The sequence below is a fragment of the Euphorbia lathyris genome, chromosome 9 (genome assembly GCF_963576675.1).
Source record: "Euphorbia lathyris chromosome 9, ddEupLath1.1, whole genome shotgun sequence".
Taxonomy (NCBI): domain Eukaryota; kingdom Viridiplantae; phylum Streptophyta; class Magnoliopsida; order Malpighiales; family Euphorbiaceae; genus Euphorbia; species Euphorbia lathyris.
This window is the reverse complement of record NC_088918.1, coordinates 32648873-32664829: the sequence shown is the minus strand read 5'-3', so window position 1 is coordinate 32664829 and position 15957 is coordinate 32648873. Positions and strand designations below refer to the sequence as shown.

At 35.4% G+C, this 15957-nt stretch overlaps 1 protein-coding gene and 1 non-coding gene across 2 annotated transcripts; both read left to right on the top strand.

The window, feature by feature from the left end:
• Positions 1-788: 788 nt before the first annotated feature.
• LOC136207760 (small nucleolar RNA R71) lies at positions 789-895 on the top strand. Its single transcript, XR_010676888.1, has one exon. It is a non-coding gene; the product is annotated as a small nucleolar RNA R71 (small nucleolar RNA).
• Positions 896-11488: 10593 nt separating this feature from the next.
• Positions 11489-15480, top strand: LOC136206479 (YTH domain-containing protein ECT2-like). Its single transcript, XM_065997541.1, has 7 exons — positions 11489-11682; positions 12274-12341; positions 13003-13464; positions 13791-14327; positions 14431-14643; positions 14759-14902; positions 14994-15480. The coding sequence occupies exons 1-7, from the start codon at positions 11655-11657 to the stop codon at positions 15195-15197; spliced, it is 1656 nt and encodes a 551-aa protein (XP_065853613.1). The 5' UTR covers positions 11489-11654; the 3' UTR covers positions 15198-15480.
• Positions 15481-15957: the final 477 nt, after the last annotated feature.

Below are 15957 nucleotides of genomic sequence, written 5' to 3'. Positions count from 1 at the left end.
TTTTGTTAGCAATCAAAGGAGAAGTGGTTTCCTTACCAGGCCGTAACATGATGGCCATGACATCTCCCTTAGGGTTTGGTTCGGTGTTGCTAGGCATAACTCCTTTTCCTTTTGATGACGATGAAACCGCTAGTTGATGCACTTGTGTCTCCAAATTCTTTATGGAAGCCTGTGTTTGCTTCATAAATTGCATCATCATGGTCTTCATGTCCTATTTGACGTCCTCTTTAGGTTGAACAAGCTATTTGTAAGGCTGTTGAGGTTGCCTTTGATAATGTCCTCCCTGCTGCTGCTGGTATCTTGGTTGGTCATGCTGGTTCTGCTGTCCAGTCCATCCGAAATTCGGATGATTTCTGGTGGCTACATTGTATGTATTGGAATAAGGATTTGGTGGGTTCCTCTGATTGTACCAGCATAATCACATTGTTCCTGCTCACCTTTTCCTTATTTTACTCCAGGGCAGTTGATGTTGAAGTGAGGCCCTCCACATAAATCACATACATCATGAAATGGTGGTTCACTATGGATGGATGATACATTAATTTTGCTGAGTTGCCTTACAAGCTGTTCCACCTGGGTGCTTGGACACTACATCACCATCTGTCGTCTTCTTCCCTTCACGCCTAGCTGAGTGCCAATTATAACTTGTGCTTACCACCTTTTCAATGAGGTCATACAAGGCTTGCGGTTCAAGGTCCTCGGGGTTACCATTTGCGATGGATTCAATCTGGATTTTGTACGTATTAGTGACTCCATTGTAGAAATTTTGTACTTGCATCCATATGGGGATGCCATGATTTGGTACCCTCCTTAGCAGCTCCTTGTATCTTTCTCATGCTTCTGCCAAAGACTCATCCTCTTCTTGCACAAAGCGGGACACCTCATTTCTAAGTTTGATAGCCTGTCTTGGTGGAAAGTATTTCATCAGACATGCACTGGCCATATCCTGCCAGGTTGCAATGGACCCTGGCTACAAGTTCTTTAGCCAGTTCTTTGATTTATCCTTAACAGAAAAAGGAAACAGCTTCAGCCTTATCACGTATCGTCAACTCCTCTATTCGATCGGAAGGTGTTACACAACGTAACAAATTCCTGGATATGTGTGTTTGGATCTTCAGTGGGGTACCCATTGAATTGCACGGCTGGTTGTAACATCTGTATCATGGACGCTTTTACTTCAAACATATTGTTCCCTTCGTTAGGCATCACAATGCATGACGAGTGCCCTTCAGTGGTAGGTCTGGAATAATCCCTGATTCTCATGACTGGTGGATTATTGTTTTCACCTTCTCCTTCTGAAGCAAGTTGTTCTGGTATTCTTCCAGCCATTCTTCTTTGCCTCTGTCTTTCTCTTTGTCATGCTCGTCTAGCTGTTGCTTGGTTTCTTCTACACGTTCTTTCTAACTCAAGATCGATAGGAAAAACTGGCGGTCCAGCTCTACACATAGACAGTAAGAAAAAACTGCCTTTGGCTGCACTATTTAACAAACAGACTAAAAACACCTTGTTTCACAGAAATCTTCAGATAAAATTTGTTGCTTTCAATCCCCGGCAACGGCACCAAAAACTTGTTGTCCTCAAAACAGACTCTAGCAAGTGCACTAGATACAAGTAATAAAATGATAAGTAGAGTATCGTCTCCTCAGGGATTGATGACCAAATTTTACTAGAAAAAACCTTAGAGAACAGGGTGTTCGTGGTGTGTGATTTTCTTTAGTTGAGAAATTATTTGATCTGGTAACTGGAAATACTAAAGGCAAAGATTCAATCTCAGAAAATGTGTTTTGGTTATGATAAAAAGAGAGAACAGGCTAAGCCAAAGCGGAACAGGTTACATTCAGCATTTAAAATCCTATTTATTCATGAATGACATAAAGTGAAGTCAATGTCTCTACTTTAAAGCTCACTTAAGTCAACTTCCGTGTGTTCTTAAGATTCTAAGACTTACTACAACCTTAAGCGTCCTTAATGTTGGTTCTTTCTTGCATTACGAGCGAAACAACATTTCTATTTAGAAAACCCTTGATACAATCCCCTTATATTCCTATTTCGAGTCTTGGAAGTTTGATAAAAAGATCCATGAAGATGAAAGCAGTTCCCTATCATTCATCATTCACTAAGATAGATGCATATAATCATGCGAATAAGAACTTTATCAAACACATCAATATGTATTATCATTCATTCATAAAAAGGAAATAGATAACTTACATAACCAGCCCTTACTGGCCTAGCCCATTCAAAATGACTACTCACTCATGTTGCGGAGTGAACAGCCTAAGCTAAATCTACGAGCCTCCATGGAAGGAGTCATCATTTCTTTCCTTGAGAGCTTCTCTCTCAAAATTGTTCAGTATCCAAAGTATCCAAAAGTCTCCTTCCTTTCCCTCTACCAATATAAATAGGAGGGAAAAAGATAAAGAGTACGCAAAAATAATCTAAAATATTACAAAATGGAAAGATTGTTCAAAAAGAGATGGGATATTGTTTTCAGTGCTTAAAGTGGTGGTATAATTTTTGACTCTTGAACACTCAAGAGTCGATATGTCTATTCTTGCCTGCTTCCTCACGTCGTTGTCCGTCATCATATTGCAGCATTACCCGCTGGATCATATCAAGCTCCTCTCCTCTTGGCAGACGCAAAACAGGCTGCATAACAGCCTTTTTGACTTTATCAATACAAATCTGCATAAAACACCAATTAGTCCTTCATTTAAACAAGATTAAACCTTTATTAACCCCATTTTATCACATATGGTATGCTTAAGTATGGTCAATTTCGTGCCTAACACTTGACCACCACACGCACGCACGCCACTGCCATCCGTTCGGGTCGGGTTGGGTTGGTGTGGTGTAAACTCTATAATTTTTTATTGAAAAAATTAATAATATTTATTATTTTTATTATTTTATTAAATTCGGTTTTATTTTTTATTTAATTAAATATAGCTTTTTGAATAAGTCTCCCATAACGTCTATTTTTTGTACTGGTCGAGTCTTTACATACCCAGTCTTCCACTTTCCCTGGTTTCTCTCCCACCTTCTTCTCCACTAAATCAGAGCTCAACAGCTCTATTTTTTTTTTATAAATAGGTGTGAGACTGCCATTCCAAAACACAGAATTAGATATTACTTTCGAAACCAAGCAATTGATATTGAGTGTAGACAGAAACGTATTTGTATAGTTGCAATACAAATTCGTATATAGAGGGATGTTTTATCCTGGAGGTGACCAGAAATTACACTATTTGCAATTTCCCGAAAGTTCCGCGAACGTCTTAAAGAAAGTGACATAGTCCGCGACTCTGCCCATTTCTTTTTGTTCGGTCTTTTGCTGTTTTTCCAGTTCTAGTTCCAACAGACTTTGATAAGACTATGGTCCAAAGCCTTATGGTGGTTAGAGATATGATTGACTTGCTGAATCAGAGCCTGATGTTGTTGGGAAATCTGAGAGATCTTCGGATCTAGAGCTTCAATATCATGATGATTGTCTTGGAGGTGATAAAGGATGGATTCCAAAGCTTTAGTAATGTGTTCGTCAGCAGCTTTTTGCATATGGTGATTTATATCACTTAGCTCAGTAGTGATGTTGTGAAGTTTAGTAGAGATTTTGTTGAGTTGAGTAATATTTCAGTTCCACAATATTTCAGTTTAGTAATGTTTTAGTTCAGTGATATTTAGTAATGTTTCAGTTTAGTAACATTTCAGTTCAGTGATGTTTCAATTTAGTGAAATTTCAGTTCAGTGATGTTTCAGTTTAGTAATATTTCATTTCAATGATATTTCAATTCAGTAATATTTTAGTTTAGTAATATTTCAGTTCAGTGATGTTTCAGTTTAGTAATGTTTCAGTTCAGTAATATTTCAGTTCAGTAATGTTTCAGTTTAGTAATATTTTAATTTAGTGATGTTTCAGTTTAGTAATATTTAAGTTCAGTGATATTTCAGTTCAGTAATGTTTCAGTTCAGTGATGTTTAGTTTAGTGATGTTTTAGTTCAGTCATGTTTCAATTTAGTAATGTTTCAATTCAATGATGTTCCAGTTCAGTAATGTTTCAGTTGAGTGATATTTCAGTTTAATGATGTTTCAGTTCAGTAATGCTTCAGTTCAGTAATGTTTCAGTTTAGTAATGTTTCAGTTTAGTAATATTTCAGTTCGGTAATGTTTCAGTTTAGCAATATTTCAGTTTAGTATTTTTTTCAGTTTAGTATTGTTTCAGTTCAATGATGTTTCAGTTTACTAATGTTTTGGTTCAGTGATGTTTCATTTCAGTGATATTCCAATTCAGCAATGTTTCAATTTAGTAATGTTTCAGCTTAATAATGTTTCAGTTTAATAATGTTTCACTTTAGTAATGTTTTAGTTTAGTAATGTTTTAGTTTAGTAATGTTTTAGTTCAGTGATGTTTCAGTTCAGTGATATTTCAGTTCAGTGATGTTTAAGTTCAGTGATGTTACAGTTTAGTAATATTTCAGTTCAGTGATATTTCAGTTCAGTAATGTTTCTTTTTAGTAATGTTTCAGTTTAGTAATGTTTAAGTTAATAATGTTTCAGTTTAATAATGTTTCAGTTAGGTGGTGTTTCAGTTCAATAATGTTTCACTTTAGTCATGTTTCAGTTTAGTAATATTTCAGTTCAGTGATGTTTCAGTTTAGTGATGTTTCAATTCATTGATGTTTCAGTTTAGTAAAATTTCAGTTCAATGATGTTTTAGTTTAGTAATATTTCAATTTAGTAATGTTTCAGTTTAGTAATATTACAGTTCAGTGGTGTTTCAGTTTAGTAAAATTTCAGTTCAATGATGTCTCAGTTTAGTAATGTTTCAATTTAGTAATGTTTCAGTTTAATAATATTTCAGCTTAGTGATGTTTCAGTTCAGTAATGTTTCAGTTTAGCAATATTTCAGTTTAGTGATGTTTCAATTCACTAATGTTTTAGTTTAGTGATGTTTCCGTTTAGTGATTTTTCAGTTCAGTAATATTTCAGTTTAGTGATGTTTGAGTATAGTGATGTTTGAGTATAGTGATGTTTCAGTATAGTGATGTTTCAGTTTAGTAATATTTTAGTTCAATAATGTTTGAGTTCAGTAATGTTTCCGTTTAGTAATATTTCAGTATAGAGATTTTCAGTTCAATAATATTTCAGTTTAGTGATGTTTCAGTTCAGTAATGTTTCAATTTAGTGATGTTTCAGTTTAGTGGTTTTTTAAGTTTGTAATATTTCAGTTTAGTGATGTTTTAGTTTAGTGATATTTCAGTACAGTGATGTTTCGGTATAATAATGTTTTAATGCGGTGATGTTTCAGTTTAGTAATGTTTCGGTTAAGTGATGTTTCGGTTTAGTGATGTTTCAGTTCAGTGATATTTCAGTTCAAAGATGTTTTAGTTTAGTAATATTTTAGTTCAGTGATGTTTATATTCAATGATGTTTCAGTTCGGTGATGTTTCAGTTCAGTGCTATTTCAGTTCAGTGATATTTCAGTTTAGTAATATTTCAGTTTAGTGATATTTCAGTTCAGCTATGTTTCATTTTAGTAATATTTCAGTTTATTAATATTTCAGTTCAGTGATATTTCAGTTGAGTAATATTTGAGTTCAGTGATGCTTTAGGTTAGTAATGTTTCAGTTTAGTAATAATTCAATTCAGTGATGTTTCAGTTGAGTAATATTTCAATTCAGTGATGTTTCAGTTCGGTAATATTTCAGTTTTGTGATATTTCAGTTTAGTAATGTTCCAGTTCATTAATGTTTCTATTTAGTAATGATTAAGTTTAGTCATTTTTTAGTTCAGTAATGTTTCAGTTTAATAATGTGTCAGTTCAGTAATGTTTCATTTTAGCAATGTTTCAGTTTAGTAATGTTTCAGTTCAGTGATGTTTCAATTCAGTAATATTTCAGTTGAGTAAGGTTTCAGTTTAGTAATTTTTTAGTTTAATAATGTTTCTGTTCAGTAATGTTTCAATTTAGTAATGTTTTAGTTCAGTAATATTTCAATTTAGTAATGTTTTAGTTCAGTAATATTTCGGTTCAGTGATGTTTCAATTTAATAATATTTCAGTTCAGTAATGTTTTATTTTAGTAATGTATCAGGTCAGTGATGTTTCAGTTCAGTAATATTTCAGTTGAGTGATGTTTCAGTTTAGTAATGTTTTAGTTTAATAATGTTTCTGTTCATTAATGTTTCAGTTCAGTAATATTTCAGTTTACTGATGTTTCAGTTTAATAATGTTTCAGTTCAGTAATGTTTTATTTTAATAATGTTTCAGTTCACTGATGTTTCAGTTCAATGATGTTTAAGTTCGGTGATATTTCAGTTTAGTGATGTTTCGGTTCAGTGATGTTTCAGTTCGAAATGTTTTAGTTTAATAATGTTTCAGTTCAGCTATGTTTCAGTTTAGTAATATTTCGGTTTAGTGATATTTCAGTTTAGTAATATTTCAGTTAAATGATGTTTCAATTTAGTGATGTTTCAGTTTAGTACTATTTCAGTTGAGTAATGTTTGAGTTCAGTAATGTTTCAGTTTAATGATGTTTGAGTTTAGTAATATTTCAGTTTAGTGATGTTTTAGTTCAATGATTTTGCAGTTCGGTGATGTTTCAATTTAGTGATGTTTCAGTTCAACGATGCTTCGGTTTAGTGATGTTTCGATTTAGTAATATTTTAGTTGAGTAATATTTAAGTTTAGTAATGTTTCGGTTTAGTGATGTTTCAGTTCAATGATGTTTCAGTTCGGTGATGTTTCAATTCAGTGATGTTTAAATTCACTAATGTTTCAGTTTAGTGATGTTTCATTTTAGTAATATTTCAGTTAAATGATATTTCAGTTCAGCTATGTTTTAGTTTAGTAATGTTTTGGTTTAGTGATATTTGAGTTCAATGATGTGTAAGTTCAGTATGTTTCAATTTAGTGATGTTTCAGTTTAGTAATGTTTCAGTTTAGTAATGTTTCAGTTCAGTAATATTTCAATTCGGTAATGTTTCAGTTTAGCAATGTTTCAGTTTAGTAATGTTTCTGTTTTGTATTGTTTCAGTTCAGTGATATTTCAGTTTAGTAATGTTTTGGTTCAGTGATGTTTTAGTTCTATGATATTTCAATTCAATAATGTTTCAGTTTAGTAATATTTCAGCTTAGTAATGTTTCAGTTTAATAATGTTTTAGCTTAGTAGTGTTTTAGTTTAGTCATGTTTCAGTTTAGTAATATTTTAGTTCAGTCATGTTTCAATTTAGTAATATTTCAGTTCAGTGATGTTTCAGTTCAGTAATATTTCATTTTAGTAATGTTTCCGTTTAGTAATATTTCAGTTCAGTAATGTTTCAGTTTAGTAATGTTTCAATTAAGTGATGTTTCAGTTTAGTAAAATTTCAGTTCAATGATGTTTTTTTTTTTGACAAGAATTCGAGAAACTTTATTAGATGAATGCGTTACTTGAAACAATAGCAAAATTGGGGGGGTGGTGAAACCAGGTACCCCGATCAGACTCCAGGACCACAGCTCGAGCAAGAACATGAGCATAGTGATTCGCTGACCTTGGAATAAAAGAAACCTCACAAGGGCCTATATCTCCTATCAGAGATTTACAGTCGCCTATTATAACATCTACTAAAGAGGAAGTAGGGGATTCACGCTTAAGGGCCAAAACGACCAATTGCGAGTCAACTTCCACCATTATGCGGGTCCAGCCCCGCTCTTTGATCCAGCTCAACGCTTCCCTGCAGGCTAAGGCTTCGACCAGGAAGGGATCGAGAGGGCAGTGCAACTGTCCATTTTTTGCAGCAATAAAATGGCCGAACTCGTCCCGCACAACCATGCCGAAACCCGCAAAGCCCTCATTCTCAAAGAGCACACCATCCACATTTATTTTTAGGAACTCCCGCGGAGGTGGTGACCAACTTGTACTGGCTGGCTGTGACCCGTGGCTCGTTTTGCGAATCTGGGCAGACTTCCAGCTCGATAAAGCAGAAACAGCCGAGTCGAAGATGATAGCAGCAGGGGACGTCGTGTTTTGCCAAACACTTTTGTTTCTGTTCAGCCAAATCGCCCAGCACAGGCCAGCTGCTAGCTCCATATCTTCCTGACCCTTTGAACGAAGTACCAGTAACCAGAATTCAGTAAACGACCCCGCCTGCAGCCCAGAGCTACCAAACGCTGATAATATCTAGACCTGTTGTGCAATCCGACACCCCACCAAACTGTGGATTGTCGACTCTTCCACCCTGAGGCACAGAGGGCAATTTACAGCTATAGGGACACGTCTTTCTCTTAACACAGTCCGCGTCGGGAGAATTTCTGATAAAGCAGGCCATAAGAAGTTCCGGATTTTCGGAGGCACCTTCAACTTCCAAACAGAGTTCCACGGCACTGCATTTGCCGCCGTATTTACCCCTGACCCATCTGCACTCAGCGAAAGATAGACCGCTCGTACACTGAACTGCCCCGACTTACCATCCGTCCAAGACCAGGCATCATCAACATTACGCAGACTCAGTGGGATCCGGGATATCAGTTCAACATCTCTTTCGCAAAACAATCCCCTTACCAAGTCCATATCCCAAGCTGCTCTACCCGGAATTCGCAGCATATCTACTGTGTTAATTTCGACACCATCCACCTTTCACTTATGACAAACGGGTTTAGCTGATTCGGGAGCCAAGGGTCCTCCCAAACGTTAATATTCGACCCATTTCCCACCACCCGCCTAGCTCGTGATCTTAACACAGCCTGGGCCTCCATCAGGCTTCTCCACACAAAACTAGGATTCCCGCCTAACTCCGCCTCTAGAAACGATCTGTGAGGGTAGTATTTAGCGCGAAAAATCCGCGCAACAAGAGACGAAGGGCTGTTAATCAGTCTCCACCCTTGCTTTGCAAGAAGAGCCACATTAAACTGTCTCAACTTCCGGAATCCCATACCTCACGCCTTCTTCGGGGCACACAGGCGCTCCCACGACTTCCATCGGATTCCTCTTCCCTGATTACTTCCAGAGCCCCACCAGAACGAGTTCATCATCCTTTCTAGTTCTTCACACAGGGACTTTGGAAGGAGAAAGATACTCATCGCATAGGCTGGTAGGGCTTGGAGAATCGATTTGATAAGGATTTCCTTTCCCGCCCGGGATAGCATCTTCGCCTTCCAACTCCGAAGCCTCTGCGCAACTCTATCCCGGATGAAACTGAAAACCATAGACTTGTTTCGACCAACAATAGAGGGGAGACCAAGGTACTTACCAGGCCCAGTAGCAATCGAGACACCCAGTACCGTCGCAGTTGCAGCACGTGTAGCCGGTAAACAATTTTTACTGAACGAAATGGAGCTTTTGTCGAAGTTTACCTTTTGACCGGAGGCAAGTTCATACCTTCTTAAGCAGTTCTTCACACACAAACTCTCCACTGCATTAGCTTTGAAGAACATGTAACTATCATCTGCAAAGAACAAGTGAGTGATAGGCGGTGCCATCCTGGCAATGCGACACCCGTGTAAAGAGCCCTGGCTTTCAAGGCTAGATAGCGAAGCAGACAAGCCTTCCGCACAGAACAGAAATAAATACGGAGAGAGCGGGTCCCCTTGCCGTAACCCTCTACTAGGGGAGATTGGGCCCACAGTATGACTCCCACTCACAATGTTATAAGTGGCCTGGGTAACACACAACATTACTAGTTCAATGATGTTTTAGTTTAGTAATGTTTCAATTTAGTAATGTTTCAGTTTAGTAATATTTCAGTTCGGTGATGTTTGAGTTTAGTAAAATTTTAGTTCAAAAACAGGCTAGGGAAGCTGAGTTGAAAAACAGGCTTGGCCCAAAGCCCAAAATGGAAGAGAAAAGTTGAAGAAAAGAACATACAAGTCCGCTCTACTTTTATTTTATTGGATTAAAGTGTAAATTATTATCGAGGAAGCGTAAATTTACTCTTAATATAAAATTATGTAATTTTAATATTTTTAAATAATATCAATTTGATAATTTTTAATAGAGAATTTAAATAGATTAGTTTACAGTATTTGAGTCTTAGTTAATTATCAAACCATACATTTCAAAAAGCTTCCAAACAAAAAATGAGACATTTCAAAATATTAATTGTCTAAAATATTTATTTTGTTAGTAATATAATTATAAATAACATATAAAAATATTAATATTTAAGTCTATCAAATATAAGCTAATCTTAAAAAACTACATATAATATCTACTATACTATTAAATAATTATAAATAATTTGGTAAAATATACGAAATTATTTCAGTTTATCAATAAATTTATTTGAAAAATCTAATATGACTATCTAATAATTGTCAAATCAGTTTATTCAAATTTTCTATTAAGTGATAGCAAAATTGATGTTATTTGGCAACATAAAGATAAATTTGTACCATTTTAAAGTTTAGAGTTAAATTTGAACTTCTTAAAATGATATAAGTAAAGTTATATTTTGAATACCATTTTAAATTCTAGAGTTAAATTTCAACTTCCTAAAATGATATAAGTAAATTACCATTTTGAATACGATTTTGATTTTTAGAATTAAATTTGAACTTCCTAAAATGATTTAAGGTCCGTTTGTTTTACTTACTGTTTGCTGTTGAAAAAATATGTTTTCCAAAAAGCAGAAATTCCCTGCTTTTATAAAATGTTACTTTTCAGGTGTAAAAAACAAATTGTATGTCATTAACCAAACATATAAGACTCTTAATTTTAAAGTTAAATGCAAACAGGAACATGAAAAGTAGTAACCAAACACTCTCTAAATAATAAAAAAAATAGCATTTTGAATACCATTTTGAATTTTAGTGTTAAATTATAACTTCCTAAAATAAAATTAAAAAATAAAATAGAATTTATTCAAGGGTAAAGTTCAAATAAAACCCATGTGGTTTCACTAATTTTCAGATAAAGGACTGTGTTTTACTTTTTGTCAAAACGAGGACTGAGGTTTTCAAATTTAGCAAAATAAAGACTTTTTCGATTGATACTATTAAAATCACCATTGACGATTTCAAAAATGACATATTTTAAAAACTACTAATATTTTAAGCAACTTTAATTCTTCAACTTGTTTATTTCGATATTATTTAGATGATATTTGGTAAAAAGAGAGAAAGTTAATGTTTAGAGAGAGAAAGTTCCAAAAAGATGATTTTCTAAAATCGAAAATGTAGTTCCATAGAAAATATGACATTGAACAACTTTAATTCTTGAAAATTTTCATTTTCAGGTCGTTAAAGATGATTTTAATAACATTATTAAAAATGTAAAACTTCAATCATCGTTTTGACAAAAAGTAAACCATAGTCCATTATCTAAAAATTAGTGAAACCACAGAGATTTTATTTGAATTTTACCCTTTACCCTTTATTCAAAGGTATTTGACTAATCTCGAACAGAAAAATTGGACGAGAGAAATAAAAAATAATATATGATAAAAAAAAGAAAGAAAGATAGAAAATGGAAATGGATCCGTGGTGCAATATAAAACGCCAAGTGAAGAAAGCACTGTTTGACGTTTATGTGATTCTAAAACCCCAGCTCTTGGGTTTTTGGCGGCTACCCTTTCTCCAAGTCCCCATAGTTCTCTTTCCTCCATTTTCTTAACACTCTCCTTTCCCTTCTATTTTTCTAGGGTTTCTTCTCTTTCTTTCTGCACTCTTATTCTATCATCATGGCTTCTGTTCCGTCTTCGTCTGATCGTATCCTTTTTACTTCTTATCAATTCTTTTATGTGTATATGCCTATCACTTTATGTGTATTCCATTTGCATTCAACATTTTCACGTCTTATTTCTTTGTGGGTTCATCCAGATTTGTTTCTTTAATTCATTTTTCTATGATTCATATGAGCTTTCTTACGCTGTGTGTGTGTGTGTTCTGATTAGTCCAAGAAAAAGAAATTTACTTATCTTTACACTTCACTAATTATGCTTGATTGAGAATAAGTGATTATATGTCAACAATTTTCTGGGAATTTTAGCGGGTTGACATTATCTTCTTTACTGGAACTGTATGTGTCCTCTGATTTGGGATTTCGTAGGGTCTGAGCATCTTTTATTATTAACAATGTTCTGTTCATCAATTTTCACAATCTTATGATGAAATATATTATTATGCCAAATTCATTCCTTTCTCTCTTTTACTTATTGTAATAGGATTGCTTACAGATCTTATTGGGATTGCTTTGTCAGGATAACTTTTGTTACAGATTCGTGGGAAAATTGCCACTATGTATGGATTTGGATTAGTACCCCTTTTTCTTTTGTGCATCCTTTACAATTACTATTACAGAGGTTGCAGGTGCACTGGAGAAATTATCAATAGGTTCTCAGACTGAAACGCCTGAAGTGTCAAATAAGGTAACAAGGATTCTTGATTGCTTAATTTTTTCCTTTTAATGACCTTTGTGCAGTCATATGGTTACTGATTGGCATAGCTCTTTACCAACTATCTTGGCTATTAGTAGTAGTACAACCGAACCACTATATCTGTGTATGATCCCTGGTTGTTAATATGGACCAAAACCACTAGTATTCTTCTGGTAAGCTGCATGTGTAGTTTTGAGAAATTTTATTCCAGAGAATGTTTAATTGATCAATTATTTATTTATTTTTTTGCTACTAATGTTACAGTCTGAGAATTTGTAGTGGAAATGGGTGCATGCACTACTCTACAACTGAACAAATTTCAGTAGTGTCTATCAATCCCGTTTTTTTTTTTCTTTTGTATTTTTTTTCCCTCTTGGAAAGTTAAGGTGAACATGACATGATAGATTTAGCTTAGTTTTCTTTTGATTTGATCTCAAGTACATTTTCATCTTGTGTGTCTATATGTGTGTGTGTTTTCAATTCAATTAATAAGCTTCTTCTCCTTGCCTCCCTCACCCCTCAGGTTCTCTATCTCTCTCCCAAATTTTGCTGGGTAGCAACAATTGTATAGTAAAGAAAACTGTTGGCACTGAAGAGGAATGTTGATATTTTAGGCTAGAATTTCATTTGATGGGTTCTTATATGTTAGCAGGACATCTATGGCAACAATGGAACTCTTATACACCAGCAGAGCTATGGTTATGCACCTTATGGATCATACCCTTCTCCAAATTCAACTGTGCCTACCATGGGAAATGATGGCCAGCTATATGCAACGCAGCATTATCAGTACCCTACTACTCCTTTCTACCATGGGGCACGTTATTCGCCAAACTCAGGCACTGCATCTCAAGTAGAGGTTCCAACTTCTGCTGCAGGTGATAAAACCAATGGTACTGTAAATAAAATTGATGGACCAAAACCTTTCAGACCAGTGAATAGAAATTCATCTTCAAGTTTCAATTCTTCCTACAACCAGGGAGCACAATTTTCCCCCAGTTACCATGATCCAAGGTATGGATACGACGGATATCAGTCACCAGTCCCTTGGGTTGATGCATCCATGTATCCTAATGGGCTACATGCAACCAGTGCTGGGGTTTCTTCACATTTGGTATGTATTTAGTAGTAGTCTACATGTTACTCATCTGGAAATTACCAATGATTTAGGTGGCTTTAGCAAATTTTCTTATATGATGCTTAATTAATTGAAATATTTTGATGAATAATGTGTTAACCTACCTGCAAGAATAAAGAGGAAAATTTTTTGATATCATTTATCATCTTTATCACAAAATTTCCCTGTTTTGCTGTGCTCCAAGTTCCGCTTGCTTGTATTTTTAGATTTAGGAGCTTGGAGATCTATTTGGTGTTCTAATTTCTCATGCACTATCCACTGCCTCAGTTTTATTAAGGTTATGTTAATTGATCTAATCTCAGAATTTTCAACCCTCAAGACCAATATCTGGTTTGGGTCAAGCTTCAGGAGCTATGAACATGGTGTACCCGTACAACAGAGTTTATGACCAGTATGGATATCAAGGTGGTGCAGGATTTGGATCCTCCAATGGTAATTCATGGACAAATGGACGTGGATGGGTGGTTGTTGACAGCAAGTACAGAACAAAGGGCCGTGGTTTTGGCAATGAGAATGTGGAAGGTCTAAGTGAGTTGAATAGAGGGCCTAGGGGCAAGGGTCTTAAGAACCAATCTGAGTCCCTGGTTGTTGCAGAGCCAGTCCAGTCGGAGAATGTATCTCAAATGCCAGACGACGAACACTACAACATGGAGGATTTTCCTGAGGATTATTCCAATGCAAAGTTCTTTGTTATCAAGTCTTATAGTGAGGATGATGTTCATAAAAGCATCAAATATGGTGTGTGGGCAAGCACACCAAATGGGAATAGAAAGCTGGACGCTGCTTACAAGTGTGCGAAGGAAAATTCTGCTGGCTGCCCTGTATTTTTACTATTTTCTGTAAGTATCAATAATTTAATACCATGTACTGTTTTAAGATGGGAAGCTCGTGCATTTTGTCTCATTTTAAAGCTTTTTTCAAAAATTAATTTTGTTTTTTTAGGTGAACACAAGCGGTCATTTTGTTGGTTTAGCAGAGATGATGGGGCCTGTTGATTTTAACAAAACTGTGGACTACTGGCAACAGGAGAAATGGATCGGTTGCTTCCCCGTGAAGTGGCATATTATTAAGGATGTACCAAATAGTTCTTTGAGGCACATAACTCTAGAAAACAATGAGAACAAGCCTGTTACTAATAGCAGGGATACACAGGAGGTAGGTTGCTTTTGTTAATCCTCTCGTATTCCTTATGCAGTTCTTGCCATATTTGCATATGCTCTCCTTTCTCAGCAACCCTTCAAATTTATAAATGGCTAAGTTGATTCTGTAGGTTATCTTGGAGAAGGGGATTCAGGTACTTAAAATTTTCAAGAGCCATAAAGGCAAGGGATCTATCCTCGATGATTTTGAGTTTTATGCTGCTCGTGAAAGGATTATGCAAGAGACAAGGGCGAAGCGAAAGATTCAAAAACAGGTAGGGCAACATATTTTATTATTATTTTACTTCTACATGTCCTCATGGAGCTTAAGTTGCTAAATTACTTTGTTGTCCTGAAAAAAAAAAGGTTTCGGAAGGGAAGACTGGCGATGATTTGACAGATACTAATAAGAACATCGCTATGGATTCACAAAAACCGATTGATGGTGTATTGAAGGAACCAGTGGCTGCAGCTGCCCCTACACAGGGGAAGATGAATGGAGAGGTGAAGGTAGTGGAGATGAATGTATCAGAAGAGAAGTCTGCCAATAATGGCAATTCAGTTGTATAATCTGCAAAGGAAGTAGTTGATATAGTTGAGAGTGCCTGCTAATTTTTCGTTTCTTTCTTTCTAGATTTACAATAGAATTATAGGTTGAAGATATAGTTTGGATGGTTTGAGGACATTGGCAGTGAAATTGCTAAATGCTGTCAACAAAGGAGTAAGTAGGGTAGCTAAACTCTTGTTACTTTGAATTAGAAAGATGTGTATTTTGTTTGTAGCATAATGAGACAGAATTACTGCTTTTTAAGATCTTTAAAGTTCCATGATAGCTTTTCTTGTTTTTCTTTCATTTGGGAATGTTGAAGTCTTTTTCGAATTTTTATTCTCTATTTTAGTGTTGAAACTTGGATCCCTTAAAAACCTTACAGTGTATCTGAACAGAACCAAGGGTAGAGAGGTGTCCCGCCGAGTTTTCTGTGTACTAATCTGTAAAACAGAACCAAGGTTAGAGAGGGGTCAAAGTCCAACGAACCTGCTCCGATACCTAATTCAGTCAAGTGCTTATAAACAGTTGAAGAGAATGGACTAGGTGTTACGTGGCTATAGCTGTCTATATATATAGGGTTAGGTTAGCTGTCTATATATATAGGGTTAGGTTGGATCCTTGCCTTCTAGGAATCCTAGGATTCCTTTTTCTGATAGGAGTTCGGTTCTTAGAAGAAGTCTTCCAATGTGAAGTTTCGTATAGATCTGAAAGCTTGTTTTGAGACACGTGATGGTCGATCTGGGAGCTCCTAAGATGTCATGTGTAGGTATCATTTGATAC

What these genes read in the sequence shown, in the direction of transcription:
- LOC136206479 (XM_065997541.1), top strand. Translation starts at nt 11,655, where the DNA reads ATGGCTTCTGTTCCGTCTTCGTCTGATC. An exon ending in CTGTATTTTTACTATTTTCT is followed by an intron (nt 14,328 to 14,430) that starts GTAAGTATCAAT and finishes TTGTTTTTTTAG; the next exon opens with GTGAACACAAGCGGTCATTT. An exon ending in ATAGCAGGGATACACAGGAG is followed by an intron (nt 14,644 to 14,758) that starts GTAGGTTGCTTT and finishes TTGATTCTGTAG; the next exon opens with GTTATCTTGGAGAAGGGGAT.